Source organism: Eleutherodactylus coqui, chromosome 3, assembly GCF_035609145.1.
Source record: "Eleutherodactylus coqui strain aEleCoq1 chromosome 3, aEleCoq1.hap1, whole genome shotgun sequence".
Classification (NCBI taxonomy): Eukaryota; Metazoa; Chordata; class Amphibia; order Anura; family Eleutherodactylidae; genus Eleutherodactylus; species Eleutherodactylus coqui.
In genome coordinates this window covers 206,461,915-206,486,835 of record NC_089839.1, presented here as the reverse complement: position 1 = coordinate 206,486,835, position 24,921 = coordinate 206,461,915, and the positions used below count along the sequence as shown (strand labels likewise).

Genomic DNA, 24,921 nt, shown 5'->3' with positions numbered 1-24,921 from the left:
AAAGATGGAGAATAAAGCTCTGCCTCATGAAAACCTGGAAGTCATATGAATTTAGTGTATACTATACATACAGCTGCTTTAGCCTGCCATCAGTAAACAGACTTCTAAATGACAAATCCACACCTAAAAAATTGGGTTGTGTCCTCCAGCAGCCGATAGAACTAAAAATGGCAGATGTGAGCCAGGATGGGTTTCATAGGAAAATACATGACAGCAGCCAAATCTATTTCCATTCACTTTATCTGCTTTGCATGACTTCAAACACAGAAAATGCACCTGTCAGAGGGGGACGCAGAATTACCCAGGACACCCGCAGTCAGGTGACATCTACCTGACAGATGCAAATAAGTGAAAATCATCTGTCTTTGGTGGTTTCAGTCTCTTCTCCATTGGTGAGACTGACCGTAATAAAGCTGATCTAATATACTGCAGATCTGTCCCCAATTAAATAGAAAATCATCCCCAGAAAACTTCTGGCGCGTCTGCACCGCTCCTTCATGTGTGCTGGCAACAAGTCAGCGTGTCAATAAACTCTTCAATACATACACCGATCAGCCATAATATAAAACCACTGACAGGTGAAGAACACGGATTACCAGGTGGCAATGGCGCCTGTAAAGGGGGATATATTATGCGGTGTGTATAACGGGATATATAAGGCAGCAGTTGATCAGTTGCTTCTTGAAGTTAGTGTTGGAGGCAGGAAAAGTAGAGGAATGCATAATTCAGAGCGAGTGTGAAAAGGGCTAAATTGTGATGTGCAGGTGACTGGTCAGTTGCCAGAGGGTCCGGTCTTGTGGGGTGTTCCCAGTATGAGGTGGTAGGCTCACTGAAGTGGGGGTGAAGGCTGCTTGTCTTAACTGACACCACAGAGGTGCGACTGTAGGACAAATTGCTGATAACATCCCTACTAAAGATTATAGAAAGGTGTCGGATCACACTGGGCATTGCAGCACGCTGTGTAGCCGCAGAACGGTCAGAGTGCCTATGTGACCCCTGTCCACCACCGAGCAACGGAAGGCAGCGTCTGATCTGATAAACCACATTTTACATTATGTGGATAGTCATTTACTTGGGGAAGAGATGGCACCAGGGTTGGAAGGCAACAAGCTAGCGGGGGCAGTGTGATGGGCAATGTTCTGTTGGGTACTTAAGTCCTGGCATCATGTGTACAGCAAGGTGCAACATTTACCTGGGAAAGAGATGGCACTAGGATGGGAAGATGGCAAGCCAGTGGGGCAGTGTGATGGGCAATGTTCTCTTGGGTACTTAGGTCCTGGCATCATGTGTACAGCAAGGTGCAACATTTACCTGGGAAAGAGATGGCACTAGGATGGGAAGATGGCAAGCCAGTGGGGCAGTGTGATGGGCAATGTTCCGCTGGGCACATGTCCTGGAATGCGACACGTACCACTTACCCAACATTGTACACACATGTTCCCAATTTCATAGCGGCAGAATGGCCTCAGAAGGAGAATGCCTTCAGTCAGACTGCAGGAACTATTAAGAAAAAGGACAGATGAAAGTAATGACTTCTCCTCCCAGAACGTAGCTGATCGAGAGAAACAAGTCAGATCCCCGGAGGCTGCAATAAGCAACTTACAATACCACAGGACATTTCAGAGGTCTTGTAGGGTCCGGGCCTTGATGGGGCAGAGCAGGGGGCGGTGGGGGCCACTACACAATATTAGTCAGGGTTTTTTCTTCTAATGTTACGGAGGATATGTGCATCTGCATCCTAGGAACAATAATAGTTTGATCCCCCTATAGCTCCGACCTCTGCAGTCACCTACCAGGTTTTGTTTCCTTTGGTTTTTCTTTTAGCAGAAGTGAATACTGTGACAAATACAGAATGCAACAAGAACACGCTCTATAAGACACATCACATACAGTTTCAGCGACATTACCGGATTTTTGGTGTTCGGCTGATAACAGTGAACAGCGGCAGACGGTGACTTTTCCATTTATTTTTTAAATAAATACACTTTACAGAAAAGAAATGTTGGTTTCTGGTCATAAATTTACAGGAAACAAACAGAGAATTGATATGAACGATCATCGCAGGAAGATCCAGAGACAATGTCAATGGAACAACATGATACAAATCAGGGTGGGGGTCAACCTCACCCTACAGCCTCCTCATCACTGAAATACTGAATGATCCTCTGATCTCACGAACGGGGAAACAACATGATCTCTCCGGCTGCTCCTCTCATTCAGAAATGGCGCAGAATTCTCACATAAATGAATTCAGACACATTGATGTCTAGTCATCGGTCACCGATTGCCCCCAAAAATACACACGATTTAAAAGAAAAAAAAAAATACACATTTCCTATGGAATATATTACAATTCTGTCATAAAAATACTTTGCTGCCCAAAGTTACGAAAAAAAATGTGCAAAAAAAAAAAACAAAGAAAAAAAAAACAAGACATAAAAAAAAGAACAATCTTTTTGCACGGGGGAAGGTCTGTCCTGCGTTGGAGATTTTTTTTGGTTACAGTTTTTTTCCTTTTTCTATAAAACTATTCCTTTAAGAGCTCTGTTTTACAAAAGAAAAGAAAAAAAAAACAAAAAACCCCACTTCGGAGTCTGTGGGAACAGAGGGGGGAAGTTAAAGTCGCCGGAGAACAAGGAGAACGCATTTATTACAGGTGCAGGTCAATGCTCCATCCTCAAACCTGACAGACACGTCATGGCGAACCGCAGCTCTGTTCTTCTGTCTCCAAGAGGGAAAAGACCCTGTGTACACACCTGACGCCTGCAGCCCCTCACTCATTCAGTGCCAGAATAATGTCGTCTTCAAGATCAGAGTTATCAGAACTGTCAGCTGTGCAAGAAAACAGAATAGTCAGAGAAGTGACATCACTGAACATGCCGCCTATCCATCCACTAAAGAGCAGTGGTGACATCATTAAGAATGATGCATATTCAATCACTAGAGAACAACGGTGATACCACTGAGAATGCAGTTTATCCAGCTACTAGAGAGCAGCAGTGACATCACTGAGAATGTAGCCTATCCATTCACTAGAGAACGGTGACATCACTGAGAATGCAGCACTCTCTGTATTTTTGTGGCCCCTAATACACAACGGACACTGAATGTTCACTACTCACAGTCTCCCAGTATCATCTCTGCTTCTGGGTCAATGTCAGAGTCTTCATCGTGACCATCGTCATCTCCATCATCTTCTTCATCTTCGAACAAATTTGCAAGTTCTTCGTCATCAGAGGGGGAGAAGTCGTTCTCTCCGTCCTCTCCTGCCTGTTCCCCCGCCTCCTCCTCCTCTTCCAGCTCAGCATCCAGCAGGGGGCCCAGATCATCAGAGTCATCGTCGTCATCATCATCCTCCTCATCTTCCTGTTCTTCCTCTTCCTGAAAGCCAAGTACCATGAATCAGAGAGAAACAGAAGAAACTGAAAACCAACCTCAAATCAACTAACGTGCAGTTAACGATAGTTATCATCCCCAATGAAAGCCAACATCGGCCAAAAGACGGTTCAGAACACTGCACCAAAGGAAGAGGTCTACAGCAGACACAATCCCTCACCTGATCTTCCTCCTCATCTTCATCCTCTGCCAGTCGCTGCCTTCCAACCTCATAGAGCCGACAAACTGTATCCATGTTCAGAGAATCCATTGTTCCTTGGTTCTGGCAAAATAAAAAATGGCACATTAATGATGGGAAGGGCGGGAAGTATTCCGTGTATTGTTGCTAATCACATACCTCAATGACAGCCAGGTAGCAGTCCTTCGTGTCTGTGCACAGATCAAAGATGTTTCGCTTCACATCAATGGTGGCTGAAGAGTAAAAAAAAAAAAAAGCAGTCACCACACACACAACTAGAAAAATGTAAATTAAAATGGCTAAGAGGACGTGAGCCCAAGTGCCAAGAGGGTGCATAAATAAATTCTTGTAGAAGAATCACCCAGGTTGCACCCTATGGAGGGGCAGGTAATTTTTTATTACTGGTACGCCCTCCATGGCTAGGAATAGAGATGAGCGAGCCTACTCGGTAAGGCAGTTACTCGAGCGAGCATCGCTCTTCGAGTAACTGCTTAGTGATCCGAGCTGCGGGGGGAGCGGATCGGGAGGAAGAGTGAGAGAGCTCTCCGCTTCTCTCCCCCCCCCCGAGCCTGCTCGGATCACTAAGCAGTTACTCGAGAAGAGCGATGCTTGCTCGAGTAACTGCCTTACCAAGTAGGCTCGCTCATCTCTAGCTAGGAACTAATGTAATAATTGCTGTCCAGTAGTTTACAAGGATATAAATGATGGCTGACGCTCAGCTTTGCAATTACTTTCTGTCAAACATGGTCTTCCCGATGACCCCTCTGTAGCCTCATGACATTTAGGTTTTGTGCGTCTAAACACAGATGATGTTTTGCATTTTGCACGGATGGGTGACACTCACCGATAGGTTTGTAATCAGTGGCATTAAATGTGCGGAAAGAGGAACCAAACGGACTCTTCATCCTCTCCTCCAGGAGGTCGGCTTCATCGTCAGCCTGCAGCATGGCTGCCAGAAGAGAGAGCATGATTATAGACCAAGGAGAAGCGTAAGTCACAACAGAGAACTGCGCAAACACTGACCTCCATACATCACGGTCCCAGTGTTGTTGAAGACGACGCGGCACTGGTCGAGGTCAGGCACTGTGTGGAGAAGGTGAAAGGTCCGCAGGTCCCACTGAGCAGATGATGAAGGAAATAAACTTGTATACAGAAATTAACTTGGAGCGAAAGCAAATTGTGGAAAGTTCCACAATTTTCTATCAGACTGTGTCTACAATTTACTACCAATTAGAAAATCTCTGCTTGCTGACAACCTTCAGCTTTTATCCAGATGCTAATAATCACTTCCATTTGCCTGAATGGGGTTGTTGTGGAGGTAAGTGCATGGATTTTGGAAGTCTCATGCAAATGAATGGGACAGTCGTAAAAACTTCTGCCGCATATGAATAAACTTTTGACATTGCCCCTCAGCTACCTGGAGCGAGCAACAACTAAGCCATTCCAGCTGAACATTTCTAACAGGACACCAGGTGAAGATTCCCTTTAACCCCTTCCTAACATACATATGGCTGTATCTGTCCTAACTGCCTATGCCCCGTGTAGTTTGCACATACAGCGTATGTCTATACACGTGCCGAGTATGTGATGGTCTTAAGAGCGAAGCTCCCTCAATTACACGGCAAGCATTGGCTGTCTGAAAGCAGACAACCGCCTGCAACAGCTGCCATCTGAGGTACAACCGCTCACTGCCTTTAACCCTTTAAATGCCACTACCAATTCTGGCAGCAGCATCTAAATTGCCACGATCAATAAGGATTTAAATTCCAAAAACGACACCCCATGCGATTAGATTGCAGGGGTGCCATTTGGATCTCATGTAAGCCTGGAGCCTTCTGACGGCCACCCAGTTACAATTATTGTGGCACGTCTTAAAGGGATTTTGTTACCAGGTTCATGAAGTCTGACATCTCTCTATCCACATCATGCATACGGACAGTTCTCTCATATTTTGTGTATAGGGACAGAGCTGTCACTCTGCATGCTGTGGGTGGGGAAAGGCCAGTGTAGCTCAGCGCCAAGTCTTCATGAACCGGGTGACAGAATCTTTTTAATAAGATGCCTCTTAAAATACAGTATAATGCAATACCTTAGTATTGCATTATACTGTATAAGCATTAAAAAAAGGAAAAAAATTTGTATTGCTGTCTCTCCAGAAGTCCAGTTTATTAATAATTATAAATCCTGCATGATAAACACAGTAAAAAAAAAAAAAAAACGCCAAAAGTTATGCTTTTTAGTCAACCTGTCTCCAAGAAAAATTGAATCAAAGGCATGTACCCCAAAATAGTGTCAATAAAAACTACAATCCATCCCAGCTGTCGCTGGAAAAATCAAGTTATGATTTTTTGAAAGTGGGGCTATCAGAACTGCAGAATGTGACCTGTACATAGGAGTTTTAAACCTTTCATGACCAAAGGTCATTGATGCTTCTACTACCCCATTCATTATTGTGTATGCAGCTCTGTAAAGACCCCGGAGGAAGGGGGGTGAGGCCCGTGTTATAACTTAGCAGGGGATACAATCTCTGTGTTGACTATGACTTCCAGGCCGTTCGGATGGAACACTCCACTGATGTTCATGTTGAACTTGTCAAACTTATGAATGGCTTTGGCAGAGCGAACATCCCATAGAACCCCATCATTCAGCACCAGGTCATCCGTGGGGTTGAAGGTAGCACAGTTACGCTTATAGTTATTGGCCAGATCAGGGTTATATAAAGTCAGCAGCTTCTGTCCAGTCTGGATGTCATAGATCTACAGGATAAAGAGAGAGAGGAGTTATACAAGTCAATAACATCAGTTATTCCTTAGAGGCAGGAAGGAGTCGGGGGACCCCATTCTAGACTTAGATGTGAGTCCCAGAGGTGGGGCTCACAACAGACATTTATGTCCAGTCCAGTGGATGCCAACATTTGCCCAGTTCTAGGAAAATTAAAACCAAATTCCTGCATAATGTAAAGTTTTGCGCCTTTTAATAGACACCATGGTAATTGCCATTTTTATAATCTCTGCTTGCTATCAGGCTTGCAGAAGTCAGGATGAAAGCAACAAGCGGAACATCACTACTTGACAGGAGAGCCCAAGGAAGGTGCCATCCCGGCACCAAAATGCGTAGCCTTCACCAGTAAAGCCTAAAGAAACCCATTAGCTTTCTTCCTCCTTGCTGTGGCTCTGTTGTTACACAACGCCATTCCCTTTGACTTCTGCATTTCATCACAGGCACTGCCAAGCCGTTGGGGCTGGCAGCAGCATCGGCAGACTTTAACCATTCTTGTGCCATTAGCACAGCGACCTAAGGTACCATCACTCCTGTCATTCCTAATTAACGATTGTGTGCACAAGCTTTCTGTACTATGGAGCCCCTTTTTGATCTTTATTGTTATTAGGCTTAGTATTTTTGCAGATCAGTTGAGAGTTTGTTACACTTGTATCCAGTCTGTGAGCCAAACAGGCTGGATGCATTCTACCTGCCCTTATACATTATGGCAAACTACTAGGAGAGAATTGTGTCGCTACCAACATGCTACCCAGATTCCCTGGATTGGATACCACTACAACTATGGCAAACCCTCAGCTGTGAAACCTCTAAGATAACTCACATGAGCGATGTCTTCCTTTGTGCCGATGACGCGGTCCTGGGACAGTTTGCTGAACTCCACATAATGATCCTCTGTAAACGAATGCCTGGAAATACAGTAACACACAGGTAAGGCACAGGGGTGAAGCAACACTAAGGAAACAGTGACCTCCTTGGTCTACCTCCACTCTCACTCACTTCATGTCAAAGACTGACTTCATGCCCCATAATGCAGACAGCGGCTGACTCCAAGTGGCGGCAGTCAGAAGGAGGGATCCATCCTGTGGAAACAGACACATAAGGGAATATTTATCTAAGAAGAGGGTTTTAAACGTTGGTCTAAGATCTGTGATGACACAGTAAGATGCACCAAATAAAGAGGTACATGCCTCTTATTAAATTCCGTGCATCCTGTGCCATCGATGCATCACTTCCTGAAATCTATGGTAGATAAAACCTGTGTCATAATAGATTCGCTCTATAATTTACACAGCTTTCTGGTATAAATTTAAGTGATTTTGACAAACTGAAACGGCCCCCACTCTCCCCAGTTCCACACACAAAACTAGCAAACGTGGTGTGAAAAGCTGAAAAGTTGCAGAATTTTGAGCACATTGGACAAGCACAAAAATGTCTGACTTTTCTATGCCACAATTCTGACAAATATGTTTATGCATTTCCCCCATTCTGTATCTGTAAGAGGAAAAACACAAACTAGAGAAGATATCCAGAGAGCCTAAAGATACAGGAGAATACGTGCCGTGTACCTACCCGGGAGGGCTCCAGGTGAGTTATGGCAGAGTTGTGGCAGTTGTAACTGGCTTCTTCCTGACCGCTGAACACATTATACAGCTTTAGTTGCCCTGTGCAAGTGCCCAACATCAAGAAACGTTCTCGAGCCGAAAACGCACAACAGGTGAAGCCGCTCTCATCCTCATTGGCTTCTCTGAAAACTGAGATTGGACGGAACCTGGAAGAGAGGACATTTGTGGTAAATACGGCCATAATCATCCCATATAACCGCTCTACATGTTTAAGAACCTCACCTGCCGAATATAAGGTGTCGGTCAAAGCAACCCCCATCCACGCCTCCATATTTCGGAAAGGCGGCGCGGCGAGTCAATCGTGAAGTGCAATTGATTGGTGCTTGTCTGCGCTGCTTGGGTTCTGGACATTGGTGGGGAGTAAAAAGGGAAAAAGGAGGGCAAATGGCAACTGGGTTCTTACAGCGAGCGTGTTGCTCCCGTAAGTATTCTGTCATGATACTGTCCAGGGTGGGTGGGGAAGGCACATGCCGCTCCAGCTGTTTTCGGATTGCAGGGCTCTGGCTGTAGGCGCCATGGTCAGACTTTTGTCTCAAAACACGCGATCTCTTTCCGTTACAGGGCGACTGACGTTCTCGTACAAAACTGATACGTCCAATTAGAGGAGAGCCTGTTAAAGCAGGGGCAATCGATGACAACTGGGGAGGAAGTTGGCTGCGAGATGGCGGGTGAGGACACATAGCGCTGGTTGACAAACGGGCAGCGATGCGTGGTGTCCGTGGCAGGGTAACAGGTGAAGAGGTAGCTGGTGGCTGAGTGGTGGCTGCTGGCAGGAAGGACGAAGAGTGTGATGCAGCAGTCATAGGCAGGTCAGCCTCACGAGTCAAAGCAGTTGCAGTTTCCTGTAGCCCCTTTGAAATGAGATGGTTGCGAATTAACAGCAAGAGTTCCTTTTCTGGAAAAGAGATACGAGACTGTGCCACCACATCTGCTTTCTGCAGTCGTGCCAACGATACATCACTGCCCATCAATAGTGGCTTCCCCGAGACCCTTTCGATAAGCTCTGCTGCAAACTTGCAGAAGCGGACGTGTTCGCTGCGCTTATCTTGGAGGATCGGCTCCTTCATTAGTTGCTGGATTTGACCACTGCTGAATAAGGGAAGCTTGCTAATGATCTGCCTAACCGAAGTACTTCGACCGAGACCAACCAATGCTTTGCAGGACAGTGCCCGAATCTGGTCTGCGTCCGTTATGGGCATCTTCACTGACAGCAGAGACAGAAGCACCTTGATACCATTATTAGACTGAACTACATTCCACATCTTGGCCAGCGTTGGCTCCCCGCTCCCCCCACGTCCATGTGGCTGGAAACTTTGAGAGATGGGTGTTCGTCTGCGTGGGGTACCAGACACGTATTTGCCAATGCTGGAGATACGGGTTTCTGGGGCACACACACAATTGATGATAATCTGTAAGGCAGACTTCTGGATCTCGGCATCGTGGGTAAAAAATTCCCCTTCGGCCACACCCAAGACAATACTCATCCCTAAGGAAAAAGAAAGGAGGTGAGAGCCATTCCTCTAAAGGTGAAACCGCATAGGTCAGATTTACGCAGGTGTTTTGCAAAAACACATCCAAATGCTGCGGACATTTTCTGCATGCAATAACTTTCACATCTACCACGCACGTTCTGACGCACATTTTCACTGCGGATTTCACCACTTTCAATGTAGCAATGTCTGCAATAAGAATCTGCAACAAAGCTGCAATTTGTTTGCTCCGGAGCTAGCAATGATTGACATGCATTTCGCTGCAACATTTTCTGTGAGCAAAAATAGAGAATAGATATTCCACCATGTCTGGGAATACCTTAATGTGATTGTTTCCAGTAAGAGAAACCAAGTAATCTTGTAGATATGATGCCTTTTAATGGCTAACAAAAATACATGATGTTACAGCAACCTTTCAGACCTCTCAGGGTCCTTCCTCAGGCATAATAGAACAAATGTATTTACTATAACAGAAGATCACATGGGAGGGCACGGACATGGTGAACTTAGGTGAACTTAATTTGCACTAGATAAATACCAGAGACAGAGGTTAAGAGGGCAAAGACATGGGGAATTAATAGCATTTAGATAAATACTAGGGAGGGATGACCATAACAGTAAATAATTAGTCCAGTGACAAGGAATGTGAAATCTCTCCTTCAGACCTGCAAACAAGGAAAATGGAACAATACCCCTGCAGTGCCACCTATTGAATGGCAGCATTCCTTCAAATCAATGTATGAGTTTTTACCAAGTCTGTAAACCAATGATTGGGAATAGCACCCCTTCTGGCTGCTCTCCTTGGGAAGAGACTATGCCATTCTCCGACCCACTCAACCCCAGGTGTCTCCACCCCCCTCCCCGAATGCTTTCCTTAAGGTCACCCCTCTTGACCCCCTTCAGACCTTTCATATTCTCCACTGATGCAAGAACCCCGCTCAGAGTTTTACTCCATTCTTGAGGGTATTAAAAATGGCCATAAATTTATATCCCCAAATTCTTCTGTGACGCTGCAGCTTAAAGTTGCCCTTCAGTATGAAAACTCTCATCTACTCTATGTTGTGTCCATGACCACAAAAAATGTTTTGCCACAGGTAATTCAGTCTTTCCCTCTAATTGTGTGGTGGATGACATCTCATCCTGGCTCTCAGTCCTTGTCCTGTTTTCCCAATATAAACTCCCAACAGGACATTTACTGCACAGGATCAGCTACACAACATTGGACGTGAAACATGTGAATGTCCCTGGCATCTTATAGTCCTGCTGTGTGTTGGGGATCCGTATCCTGTCCGCAGTCAGTATATGTGAGCAGGTCTTGCAGCTCCTTACATTGCAGGGATAAGCGTCAGAGGGCAATGCACTCCTGATTATAAAGTTCCCCGAATTTCAGGTTTCCTGCAGCATAGGAGGGGAGGGTCCAGGAATACGGTTACCTTAATACTGAAGAGAATACAACTGTTATTATATCAGCTGTCTCTTCTTACCTACAGTGGAGACCGTTGAACCCGCCTCATCCAAAACATCCACAGACTCTGCCAACTGCAGCTGAATTTTTGGCACAACTGTGAGGATGGCGAGGACGTCCAGAGCGTAACGGACTGTGTCATTCCTGTGAGGATAGAATAAGATACGTTTGAGATGTTTTAGTGCAAGCCATTACAAAACAATAAAAAAGGTTGTATGCAAAGCCATAGGCCAAGCTGACCAATCAGTTATTGGAAATAATCGGTAGGTCATGAAGCATCAATGTGGCTGAGATGCAAAAAAGAGGACACCCACACGTTCTTCAATACAGAATGAAAGGGGAAATACAGCTGATTAACATTGCTAGCTCCAGAGCTGAACCTCCAAGAGCAAACATTGATGGCCTACCCCAAGACAGACCATGTACTTTGCACCCACCTTGCATAATAGGTCTTCCAGCTGCATGCAATTGAGATGAGCTGAAGCAGCAGCTGCACACAGGACAGTTTAAGGAAAACCTCTGCAGGTTCCCAGTACAACTGAGCAGGGCCAAACGCTATCAGATACTCCATCATCTCCACTATCTGCTCCCGGGTGTACGTACAAGCCTAACAAGAGAGAAGTTTATACTGGTAACCAATGAACAGAGGCAATGTTCAGGGAGCTGCGACTACAACAATACTGGGAAATCCAGGACAACCAATATACAGAACAAGTAGGAGAAATGAGGAATAAATACACAAAACGTAAGCAGCTGACCTTGTAAGGGGGCGGAGGATGGATCAGCAAGCCGCCTTCTGTGCGCTGCAATGACTGCTTGACTTGTTCCACCTTAATGGCGAGGTGAGCTTCAAAGTACCTGCGCAAGGCCATGCACGTGTGTTTTCCCGTTTGCCGACTTGCAAAAATCTCATCATCACTTAGTAGGGCTCCCTGGTCTTCTAGGTTTAGGATCTCAAGAGTACTGATCTGTGCATAGAAAACAGAGGATACAATGTGAGGAGTACGACCTTCTCAAAGCACAAAACAAGTTCTATTCACATGCTGTCTTTCCCTATTATGTAGGCATGGCCATTTCACTGGCAGTGCATCCGTTTCCAGCATCCGACCCTCGGAGTGGAAGCCGGACGCCAAAAGATACCAAATATGGATCATAAAGGGCCTTTTACACTCCCTGCTGAGCGAGAAGTGAGCGATACTCAGTGGTTGATCTGCCCATCTAAACGCTCTGCACGAGCGCTAACTAGCGGTGACGTCCCCCGCTCATGCAGACCATTTAGCCAACAGTCGTCCTGTATAAGTGGGGCATAAGCATCCCACAACACGCACCCCCTCCGCCTCACAGATCACACACTGCTTTCCCCTCCTTGGTCTCCCTTACAAGATTAACCAGCCGCCGTAGCCCATCTTGGTTGTCGAACAGCTCCAGAACAGCGCGGAAGGAGAAGCAGATGGAGAAAAACATGGTGGCATGACAGCAACCTGATGCATGGGAGCATTCCATGAGCCACAGCGTGTAGTTCACCACATCCGCCAGCACCTTGTGAGGATGCATGCAGACCTAGAAGAGCAGAGATGACAAGAACTTCATCAGGTGAGATACAATCACCTAACAGCAAGCTCTACATTACTGAGATCATCAATAGTAAAGGTGCCAGCAATCACAGGAAGCATAAATTAACTCCAATAAGTCTATAACCAAGGGCCATTTAAAAGGACTCCTCCAATCTGATATAAAGCTTAACCCCTTGGTGACCAGTCTATTTTGTGCCTTAAGTACCAAGCGGTTTTCATTGTCACAAGAGCCGTAACACGGTGGCAGAGCCACATGAGGGCTTTTATTGTTTTGGGAAGAGTTGTATATGTTAAGTGGCTGCACTCTGGAATACATATAATGTCTTGTACAACTTTCATTATATTTTTGGGGGGGGAGGCAGATGGGAAAACGTCCAGAAATGCTGTTTTTGGGTTTCGCTTTTATGGTGTTCACCATTCAGTGAAAATAACATAAGTTTCTTATGTGGATCGGCACGGTTACTGTGATGCCAAGTTTATAGACAATTGTGTTTTTATTTGCTAAAAGTAGTAAAGAATGGAAACATTTTTTTCAAACAATTGAGCATGCTTCGCTGCATTCTAGGATCCATAACATTTTTATTTTTCCAGTAACAGAGCTATATGAAGAACTGTTTTATGTGAAAGAGTTGTACTTTTTATTGGTACCATTTAGAGGTACATTTGACTTTTGGTTTGCTTTTTATTACATTTTTTCGGAGGCAAACAAAAAAAAAAAATTGCAATTGTGATCAGACTTTTTAAAATTATTTTTACGGTGTTCAGAACGCAAGAAAAATTAAAATATTTTCATTGTCTGGGCCGTTATGAATGTGGTAAATTGTGTTTTTAAAATAATTTTGGGTGCATTTCATCCATTTAAAACAAGTTTTTTGTGGGGAAAAATATGTATTTTTTAACTGTATTTCTCTTTTTTTTTTTAAATTTACCTTTTTTATTGCTATTTTTTAGTCCGTAAAGGGGACTTGGAGATGTGATCATTCGAGTGTTAGGCTAGTACACTGCATAACTTATGTAGTGCATTCTATTTAAGCCTATTAGAACATGGGAGGTGGGCCTTGAGAGACATGGATGCCTTTGTCAGGCTGCCATGGGAACCCATTGGTACCTTGGGATCGCACTGCGGGGTACCGATGAGTAACAGAAAGAGTCCCTTCCCCTGCCATCTGCTTACATGCTGCATTTCCCATGGATTAGGGCATGTATGGGCTTTTAAACAGCCATGATTTGAGGTTTCTCTGTTCCTAGCGGTTACAGCAGGAGCCTGGCTGTCAGTAGTCAGCCAAGCTGCCGCTTTAAAAACATCTATGTGCAGGTGTAAAACCCATAAGTGACTGCCATAAAAATGCAGATCGGTGGTCACTAAGTGTTTAAATCACTAAATTACGAGAAGTTTAGTTACTTTCTAATATTTTCTGTTGCAATTCCTACAAGATCTTTACTTGCCACTAGGGAATGGAAACTAGAGCATTAGGCTCATAAGAGCTGCAGTGTCGAGTCCGAGGAAGTTTCCCTGCAAGCCTGTCACTTATTGTATGGAAGGGACTATTTATGTGCAGGCTCATAATGAGAAGAACTGGTCCTGTTCTTAGGAGCATGCACATAAGTAGTCTGTTCTATACAACGTGCGAAAGGCTTCCAGAGAAACAAGGAAGAAGGAGAGTATAAAAGAGTGACAACCCTGGACCCGTCACCACAGCTCAAATGAGCTCGTAACTGGTTTGTAAGACTCATGAGAGCTGATGGAGTCTCTAACTTTCACACACTGAAATCAGCCGTGAACACGTGCAGCTGACACAGAAGTAGCGCTTGTCGGGGTATGTTCACACGTCGTGGAGTAAATCTGCACATGGATTTTCAATGCGGAATTCAATTAATACATTGCAATAAATAAAAACCTATGGTGTTTGCGACAGACAGATCATTCTGCAGATTTGGAATTCCACAGCATGTCTATTTTTTGCTGCAAGTGACCCGGGGTTGTGATAACCCCACTAACTAGCATTAAACTGTGCCTAGTTGCGGAATTTCAGCATGCATTCCGCAGTGTGTGATCTCCCCTTGAGGGTTTATTCACACAAGCAATATCCTAGCACAATGTGCACAAAAGTCACATGGATATAAAATCTATTTTCTGGAATGGAATTATTCACATAAGCGATTTGATCATTGCAGCATAAATTTGCAGCATGTTCCATTTTTCGAAACGCCTCGCCCATTGTTTTTCTAAATGGGACATTAAGATCTATCGTAAAGCCCTTATATTTCGCACAATGTGCAAAGAATGAGAAATCGCAATTTCACAGAAGCGATGCGATTTTGAATCAATAATGTATCGCTGTGAAAAACACATGTTGAGAAGCCAGATATGGAACGGAGTTCCTTGGCCCAGTATCATGCTGGCCCATGTGAATAAGCCCTTACAGTGTAATTCAGAAATTCCATCATTACACCACATCACAGCACTTACCCGTTCCATTGCATCCTGATTGTAGGACAAGTAGTACAGGCACATGGACACCCCCGTGGCTGCCATGGAAGGGCGAGGAATCTCCAGCAGTTTCTGCACTCCACCGTGAGCAACAAACTCAGCAGCGAACTTGTTGTGAAGGAGAAGAGAGGCCAAATGCTACGCACAGAAAGAAACACCGGTTAGACAGTGGAAAATAACGGTGGACTTGGGGCCAAACAGCTCTGACTCAAAATTCTGTCATCTGCGTTTGCTGAACGGTGAAAGACATTTATGGCAGACAGGACACGCAATGGAAAAGATAACTAATGAGAATGAATGATGAAAAATCTGATCGATAGTTGGAGACAAATCTCTAGAATTAGTGGAATTTACCTTCAGAGCCTCAAATGTGAGGAGAACGTCATTAGTTCGTTTCAGGTTGATATAATACATCATCAGCTCCCGGGATCCCATCTGCATGAATATCGGAAGCAACTGGAGAGGGAAAGAAAACAGGAGAGATTGATAACCCGTCCTCCGAGATGATAATGGGACAAATCCCAACTGGAACCTCGCCGCATGTTACCCATAACCCCCCAAGGTAAAACTAAACAGGTAGTGACAATACAGAGAAGAGAGCCACTTCCTCCAATCACCAGTCCATAGAACAGAGTGGAATATGGGATTCTGCATCATCTCACACCTGAAAAATTGATGTTCTCCTGTGCTTACCACCCTATAATCTGGTGCACATTACCCACTAGCTATGAGCAGTATGACAGTCACTAAAGGGGTTGTCCTATCACAGCAAGTTATCCCCTATTCACAGAACAACCTACTGATCAGTGGTGGTCTGACCACGGAGACCCCTACCGATTACAAAAATGCAGACCCAGCATGCCCCAAAGTGTGAGCATAGCATAGGGGATAACTTGCTGATCAGTGGGGGTCCAACTGCTGGGGCCTTCACCGATCCCAAGAATGCAGCAATGACGTGTCCTAAAGCGCAGGCAGCAGAGGAAGTGCATGCACACGTCTTCTCCATTCATTTCAACGGGAACACCAGAGGTAGCCTCATGCTTAAAAGGTTATCTCTGGTAGTCCCATTGAAGTGAACAGAGGAGAGGGGGGCATGCGAACCCTCTGCTGCTTGCGCTTCGGGACACATCATTGCTGCATTCTCAGTATTGGTGAGGGCCCCAGCAGTTGTATAGGGGATAACTTGCTGAGATTGGAAAACGCCTTTAAAGGGCTATTCCCGACAGCGCCAGGATACACCGTAGTCGGGAGTGGAAGCCACTGCTGTGTAGTGGCCGGCGCTCGTAATTGCAAGTGCAGCTCTCTTTGAAATAAATGAGAGCTGTGCCTGCAATTACGAACGCAGACCACTAACACAGGGGTTCGAGCAGTGGCTTTCCCCTCAGACTACAGTGTATCCTGGCACTGGCAGTAGGTGCTGCCTGGAAAAGCCATTTAAAAGGCTGTTCAGTTTGGATAAAGCCTTAGTATCAGGCTGGAGGCACGCAGCCATATTTTCGTACCGTATAAATCCACAGACCGCACATACACATGCATTAATGTTTTCTCCCATGGATCCATGGTCCCCATAAAGAAATAAGACATGCAATGCCTCAAATGTACATCATCTGTGTATACCAGCTCTGCCCAACATGGGCCCAGGGAAGCATGTGGCCCACAACGCCATTCTGTACAGCCATGCTCACATCTAATTTCCATGTCAGGGTGAAGGAGTGGCACATAGAGCAATAGGAATGGAAAAGTACTAAAAGTGCTTTGTGTAGCCATGTCTGGGTCCCTATATATTAGGTGAATAAAGTCTCATAACATGTTTGGCACTCCAGAAATGAATATGCATTAGATACAAGGTGTATTCTTCTCTCTCTCCATTGTGGCTTATAGGACTTATGAAATGCCAGGCAGTCCACTATTAAAAAAAAAAAACAAACAACCACACACACAGTGTGAATGAGGCCTACGGCTAAGTCTCAAATGCGGCATTTTGCAAGGTTTTTAAACTGCATTTGTAACACATTCGACTGCATTTTTAATGCACCCCCATCATTGCAAAAAAAAAAATAATAATCGCTGAAACGCACTAAAATAAAATAGACAACGTTCAAAAAGTGCAGCATTGGAGAAGCCCAATTGAAATCAATGGGGGCTCAGTACAGCATTTTTAGCGGGCGTTTCAAACACCCGCTAAAACGCTGTAAGGAACACCTGTGCGATAGCGGCCTTAGATTCTACAACCCAAAAACAAAGAGGGAAATATTTCCCCTGCATTAGAATACTGCCTGCTCAGATAAATGACTGCTGCTCCTCACCTCCTGGTATTCTCCAAGTGGTGTGAGGTACTGCAGGATCAGCCGTTGCTCAATGCCCGGGGTCAGGGGGGACAAGTTGTAGTTGGTGCCAATAACCCACACAGACATCTCCGACCAACTGCTGTTGGAAAGTTCACTTGGTGCTCGCTCCGACTCAAAATTTAATTTCTGTTTCACTTTGCGATGACTTTCCATGTCTATTTTTGTTCGACGTGGCGGTCCGGTGCCATCAGAATTAATCATGACCCCGAGACCTGGAGAGGTCTCTGCCCGGAAAGAAAGGTCGAGATTTTCTGCTTTTGCTCTTGTAGCAAGCGCGTTCTCTCCATAGTCCATGTCCACGGCTTCTTCATCCAGTGGGAGGAGGGGCTCACCAAGAGGTTTACGAGGGCTCGGACGCTTGATTTCTTGCCTGTTAGACAATTCCCGGGACTGAAGTTCACGAAGTCTGCGCAAAACCAGCGCAACCTACGGAAAGACGTCAAAGAGACAGGATGCTCAATGCGATAGAAATGATGTAGGAGTATCAGGCAAATAGTGAGTGCAGCTCTGGAGTATAATACAGGACGTAACTCAGGATCAGTACAGGATAAGTAATGTAATGTATGTAAATAGCAACTCCACTGTTATGTAGACCGCTGTTCAGAGGTGAAAAGATGTTTAAAGGGGTTGCCCAATTGTTAGCTATTATCAGTAATATAATTGATCAGCAGTAATCCACCACATGGATCGTTGTCGATTAGCTGTTGGCCAAGCCACTCTCAGTGTATATAGAGCAAGAGGCTGACAGCTCCATATACAATGCAACAGGCTGTGTTGGTATTGCCAGCATTTTCCCACTGAATTCAATGCATTACCAACCTTGGCCACTGCAGTGTGTACAGAACTGGCCACTTCCTGTTCCGTACACAAAGTCAGCAGACCAAATAAACAGCTGAATGACAGGGGTCCTGAGTGATGGCCCAAGGACAGGTTATCAATGTTTAAAAGGTTAGCAGACCCTTTAAGACTCTCCATACACAGGGCTCAGCTACTCCATAAATTATAAACCATTTACTGATTTACCATTTGTGAGTTTTCATCACGGTAATTTGCAGCAATATCTTGATTCTCCATGGCTCCTCCCAGCAGTCCGATGGCGTACGTGCGGAGGGGTTGCTCAGCTTCTCTTGCCCATTTGAAAAGGTTTTCCACAATACCTTCCTAATAATGCAATGAAGAAACTGCAATCAGCTTCCAGACAAGAATTTTCCCCTTACAAAAGCGTGATCTCCCATCAGTGACAGCAGAGTGTGCAAATTTGAGGAGTTTGCATAGAATCAAAGCAGAAAAATTCAGTCAAGAGATTGTCTCACGATACACGACTGCAAACTCTAGAATTGGGGAGAATGCACAAACCTTCTCTTGGAACACCACAGCAGTCTCCAGCCCTGGCATTATGTCCAGTAATAGTCGGCAGGCGGCCGTGTTGAGTGGAGGCTCGCGGCTTGTCATGACATAGGCGTTAACCAGCTGGTGGAGAAACAAAGACAATAAACCATAAAGGGTAACAGTAAAAAAGAAAGAAAAGTTACTTTTCTCACTACTCACAGCATTCATGAAGTCGTCATTCTTGAAAAGAATACGCAGGAGGTGTCCCAGCATGCACTCTGGATTTGCTCGACCTGGAAAACACAATGCAATAGTATTACACAAAAAGGGTTAAACATCACACAGATATGGACAAATACTGGGAGGGACAGGAAGGGGTTAATAATATGGTTGAAACACGGAGAACCAACATATTAAGCTGCAGACAAAGAACAAGTGTTCCTCTAGTATCTCCACAATACCCTCCGATCCCTCACAGAGATGAATATACGCCTGAGGGTGCATTCAGATGGGGGGGGTGGGGGGAAACTTTGCGCAAATTTTAGTGTTGAGAGACAAGCAAAACTCGTACGAAAATGGAACTCATTGTTATTGACATGGGCAATTTTTCTCTTGCAGAGAAATCACAGCATGTTCTATTATTATGCGAGTCTCGGAGTGTCCATGTTCTGTGCAATAAGAGTTGCACTCGCCCGTTTGAATGCCACCCGACTCAGAGAACTCCAGCCAGAAGCTGAAAGCTGTAGTTTTGCCACAGCTGGAGGGGCGCAGGATGGAGACGGCTCATTAGATAGAGACACTGGATCCTCCCACTTTCTGGCAGCAGTCTGCTTCTTTACAAAGCTCCGCCTCGGAGGCCTTATTAAGACCATATAAAATGGAAATTGCAATCCGTATCAGAAATCTGCAGGTTAATGGCTTGGATATTCATTTGATGGTGATGCAGAGTAGTACGCGGATTAGCCTCATTAAATGGAGCGAATCTGTATGTGGGTTTCTAGATGCAGAATCCACATCAAAAATCGTCAAGTCTGATGTCTTTTTCCTGCAACAATGCTTTTAAATTTGCGTGTGTGAACATCTGCACAGTATGAACTATGTCACAGACTCCCATTGAGCTAAATTAACATGGATTTCGGCACGGAATCGGTGTCAAAATTCTGTATGAATGGGGCCCAACGCTACATTCACGCATACAGAAATCCGTGCAGAGAATTTTGGTGCACATCCGCGTCAAAAGCTGCATGCATTACATGCAAGCTTCATCCCTTCACTTTAAATCCGCAGTGTAAATAAATTGACATGCGCAGATTTAAAACCCGCACTACTGGTCAATTTACAGCATGGAATCTCTCTGTAGTGTGGATGAGATTTCTTGAAAACTCATCCATATTGTCTGTAGTGTCAGATGCTGAAGATTTTCCACAATCAACTCAGCTGTGGATAATCCGCAACGTGTGAACATACACTAAAGGGTGCTATTACAAGACTGCCGTTAGTGCTTGTGTAATAGCATTAATTGCTGGGTTAATCCGGCAATTATCAAGAGACCGCAGTCGGTAATACTTGCTAATACTCTACCCTAGAGGTGTTTTTACACAGCTCATTATGAGCACCAATCAATGTGAATGGCGCCTGTTTAAGTGGTCATCACACAGACCTAGTCAGACTGTAAAGGGATCATACGATTGTTCACCCTTCCCCCCCTACACTTTAAACACTGTAGGCAGCACTCCCCTTATTTACATAGCGAGGGATGTGCTGTCCACAGAGCTGAGAGTCTGAGGGGTGAACGATCGCTTGCCCTCCATAGAATCTGAGAGATGGTACAGCTCTTCGATTTCCAACATCTCCTGACTAGCAGATGACTTGTTGCAAGAGGAAGTCACAGGCAGAGATCAGAGGGTCTTCCAGCTGGTCAAGTGTCCGGCAGCTTTACTGCTGTCCCTTCATGGGCACAAAACTGCAAAATGTAACCCACATACACTGACCTGGGTGTCTGTCATCAAAGGGGTCGGGGTCTCCCTTGCGGTATTCCTCTGTCTCTTTCTCAATCAGTTCTGACATTCTAGAGTTAAAACAGCGAGAGGCTCAAATACATCTTTCCACAGTTACATTAGGGCTTATTTACACGGGCGAGTTTCAGGTTATTATGTTATTTCGGTCTATTTACTTGCACAATGTTTCTTTTGCAGCGGTCCTGCAAGACAGAAAAGTTGCAGCAAGTTCTATTTTTCTGCGAGTGACCATCATTTCCTATAGGAGAGTTAAAAATGGCCTCACACTCGCATGTACATATGAGTGAGATGCAATATTTTAATTTTCCCATTGAAAACATGCCATTTTCATGCAAACTGCACTTACAAAGAAAAAGCGCAATTTTACCAGCTCACCCGTGTAAATACAGCTTTATAATATGCACCAGTCACACACGGCGCTCTCAATTCTCTCACCTGGTTAATATGGGCACCATGTCCTGCCCGTTGCCATGTCCTGTCTCCCACTGTTCCAGCAGAGCGGTCAGCTCTGCTTTGGAGTCGACGTGAGTCCCCGCGGACGCCATGTCTGTAAGGAGTAAAAGAATAGTGAAAAATTCAAAGTTTGGTTCCTCTACATAAAGAGCGAAATCTGTTCGCAAGGAGCGGCACACTGCAGGCCACAAGGGGAGGCGCGCTGCGGGCCACAAGGGGAGGCGCGCTGCGGGCCACAAGGGGAGGCGCGCTGCGGGCCGCCATGATTTCTCCGACTGCACAAAGATGTGACTAGCCGAAAAACATTTATGCCCTTCTGCGAAGTAGCGATCCTCCGGCACGTTAGAGGATCAGCAAATGTTTCCCATGGTTTTCAATAGAAAACCTCACATTGCACTTGCGTGCACAGGGCATGGCGTGAGATGGATTATACTGTCCCATTGAAAACAATGAACGATGCGTTCCGAGGAATACGAAAAGATAAGACACACCACGATTTTTTCCAGCATCGCGCAGGGTACATATTTGTTTGTGTTTTGCGAGTCTCACAATGCACCAAACTTGTGCGAGATTCTCGGCCGAATGAAACTGGTGTAAGAGATCAACACAAATGAGCTAAGCCATACAGGGTACAGCTGTCAGCGCAGCGAGTGTCCATTACCCCCAGATGTCCTCTAGGTGGCACCAACTACACTGGACATGTGCGGAGGAAAAGCCGGGAAGAAGGGAATCGTGTAACATGTGAGCACATGGCTCCAGGACACGGCAGAGAGCAGGGAAAGTACTCCGTGACCTCAAGTCACAGGAAATAAGAGGGACGGAAAAACTGTAGGAGTGATTAACCTTACGAGGGCTGCGACGCTCACCGCTGCAGGTGTATGGTGTAACGAAGGGTTAAAATGCACAGGAGTAGAAAGAAAATGATTCTATGAGCATTAGTTTTAGTGAGTGTACAGAGAACGTGGTGACACGAGGACTGCCCCGAGTTATACAGCCAGACGGTGCAGCCGGGGGAACACTGAGCGCAAGGAGAGGTGTTATCTGCGAGGACCACCGCTCGCCATGTGTGTCACGTCCTGGACAACAGGCTATAGGGGGCGTTTCGCTTACATTAAGATGATCCCTGCGGATGTGAAACGGGAGAAGAAAAAGTGCCGCAAACTTCCAAGAACGGCTGCAGCCACGTAAGAGGCTTTGTTTTCTACCACTAAATGTATCATTAGTGGCGGTTATTGCGCCAATTTCGACATGCGGATAAATGAGAAGAATCGCTGTCTTAAAAGTCTATCATCACAAACTCCGCTCTACATAAGACGCTGATTCGGACTTCTGTAGGGGTCATTACGTATCCGCGCCATCAGCTCGGCTCCTCCTGCTTCTAGCAGGTGACACGGCCAATCTCCATGAGTGGCTGAAGGGGTCACACCTCCCACACGTCTGCTGGCCGCCATGCTTTCCCTCCCGGACCAGTAAGAACTGCAACTGATGCTGCTTTATTTACTCCTGGATTACAACTGTCCACCACCCCCCACCCCCAGAAGTGGTGTGACCCAAATACATCATAACCCCTACAGAATTGGTGTGACCAACCTCCCCCTCATGGAAGTGGTATGACCCAGTCTCTCTGGAGCAGTCGGTCATCAGTTGCTCCTCAGCAGTCCTGGTTATGCTGGGAACTGTTAGTCAGCAAACACTGGCAAGGCATGAGATGTCACCGATATCACACCATTCCCAGCTGTCTCGTCTCCAGCGTCTGTCTCACCCAGTGCTGGCTGTCACATTGTTGTCACGGGTTCTACCAGTATCCACACTGCCGATCATGTAGTGTCCCGACTGTCACCTCATTGTGACCCGTCACATCTCCACCTAGTGATGTCTCAGCACCCGTCTCTTCCCCTACACCTGTCTATTCTCCTATACTGTAGCTGTCTTTTCCGCTACACCCGTCTATTCTCCTGTACTGTAGCTGTCTTTTCCGCTACACCCGTCTATTCTCCTGTACTGTTGCCATCTCTTTCACTACACCAGTCTATTCTAATATAGGGTAGCCGTCTCTTCCACTACACTCGTCTATTCTCCTGTACTGTCGCCGTCTCTTCCACTACACCCGTCTATTCTCCTATACTGTAGCTGTCTCTTCCACTACACCCGTCTATTCTCCTATACTGTAGCTGTCTCTTCCGCTACACCTGTCTATTCTAATATTCTGTAGCCGTCTCTTCCACTACACCCGTCTATTCTAATATTCTGTAGCCGTCTCTTCCGCTACACCTGTCTATTCTAATATACTGTAGCTGTCTCTTCTCCTACACCCGTCTATTCTCCTGTACTGTAGCCGTCTCTTCCCATACACCCGTCTATTCTCCTGTACTGTAGCTGTCTCTTCCCCCTACACCCGTCTATTCTCCTGTACAGTAGCTGTCTCTTCCCCTACACTGTAGCCGTCTCTTCCACTACATCTGTCTATTCTAATATACTATCGCCGTCTCTTCCACTACACCTGTCTATTGTAATATTCTGTAGCTGTCTCTTCCACTACACCTGTCTATTCTAATATACTGTAGCCGTCTCTTCCACTACACCCGTTTATTCTAATATACTGTAGCCGTCTCTTCCGCTACACCCGTTTATTCTAATATACTGTAGCCGTCTCTTCCGCTACACCTGTCTATTCTAATATACTGTCTCTTCTCCTACACCCGTCTATTCTAATATACTGTAGCTGTCTCTTCTCCTACACCCGTCTATTCTCCTGTACAGTAGCTGTCTCTTCCCCTACACCCGTCTATTCTCCTGTACTGTAACCGTCTCTTCCACTACACCCGTCTATTCTAATATACTGTAGCCGTCTCTTCCCCTACACCTGTCTATTCTAATATACTGTAGCCGTCTCTTCCCCTACACCTGTCTATTCTATACTGTAGCCGTCTCTTCCCCTACACCTGTCTATTCTATACTGTAGCCGTCTCTTCCCCTACACCTGTCTATTCTATACTGTAGCCGTCTCTTCCCCTACACCTGTCTTCTCCTATGCTGTCTCTTCCTCTGTATTGCAGCTATCTCCTCTACACTGTAGCTGTCTGTTCCCTTCACTCGTCTCTTATCCTACATTGTAGCTGTCTCTTCTGTACTGCGGCCGTCTCTACTACCGGCTCCGCTCTCCCCGGCCTCTTATCAGCTCCCGGCCCCGGTCTCTCCCCCTCCGTCTCCGATCTGCCCCGGCCCCGGTGGCTCTCACCTCTCGGCCTCCGACTCTCACGCTCTCGGCTCTTGTGTCGCACACTTCACACGTCAGCGTCCTGCGCGCCTTCTCTTTCCCTCCACAGACCGCCCGCATTAGCGCACAGCATTGTGGGTAGCGTAGTCCTGACGTGATGTAATAGCTGCGAGGACGACGGCCATCTTCTGACTGGCGGACTCGGGCAGTAGTAGTGTCCATCTTGTGACTGGTTACAGTTATTTCCAAAACGCACAGGCCTCTCTTCGCTGTGGAGCACCTCAACCAATCAGCATCCAGCGTCTTGGGTGTGATTGGTAGAAAATCTCTACAACTGAGTGGCTGCTCGCTCTAATTGGAGGCCGCATAATGGAGCCAACAGTTCCAACCAATCACAGCGCGACTTTCTTTACTTACTGTGATGGGGTAAATTGAAAGCTGCGCACTGATTGGTTGCTATGGGCAATAGAGTTTTTCTATTAGTTACATAAACCTCCATTAGGCTGGTTTCACACGCTTTTGTAGCAATGCGACATCACTACACAACGCGTGTATGTGA

General features: G+C 45.7%; 1 protein-coding gene across 1 annotated transcript; it reads right to left on the bottom strand.

The window, feature by feature from the left end:
• Positions 1–1,947: 1,947 nt before the first annotated feature.
• Positions 1,948–24,499, bottom strand: DCAF1 (DDB1 and CUL4 associated factor 1). Its single transcript, XM_066596892.1, has 24 exons — positions 24,384–24,499; positions 21,128–21,239; positions 20,666–20,742; positions 18,894–18,967; positions 18,702–18,815; positions 18,369–18,506; positions 17,304–17,771; positions 15,352–15,453; positions 14,977–15,135; positions 12,313–12,492; positions 11,691–11,900; positions 11,370–11,539; positions 10,952–11,076; positions 8,200–9,463; positions 7,925–8,123; positions 7,352–7,434; positions 7,176–7,260; positions 6,097–6,330; positions 4,598–4,691; positions 4,419–4,523; positions 3,734–3,807; positions 3,557–3,658; positions 3,123–3,381; positions 1,948–2,832 (listed from the first exon to the last, which is right to left on the bottom strand). Exons 2-24 carry the CDS (start codon positions 21,235–21,237, stop codon positions 2,774–2,776), a joined length of 4,485 nt encoding a protein of 1,494 aa, XP_066452989.1. The 5' UTR covers positions 21,238–21,239; positions 24,384–24,499; the 3' UTR covers positions 1,948–2,773.
• Positions 24,500–24,921: the final 422 nt, after the last annotated feature.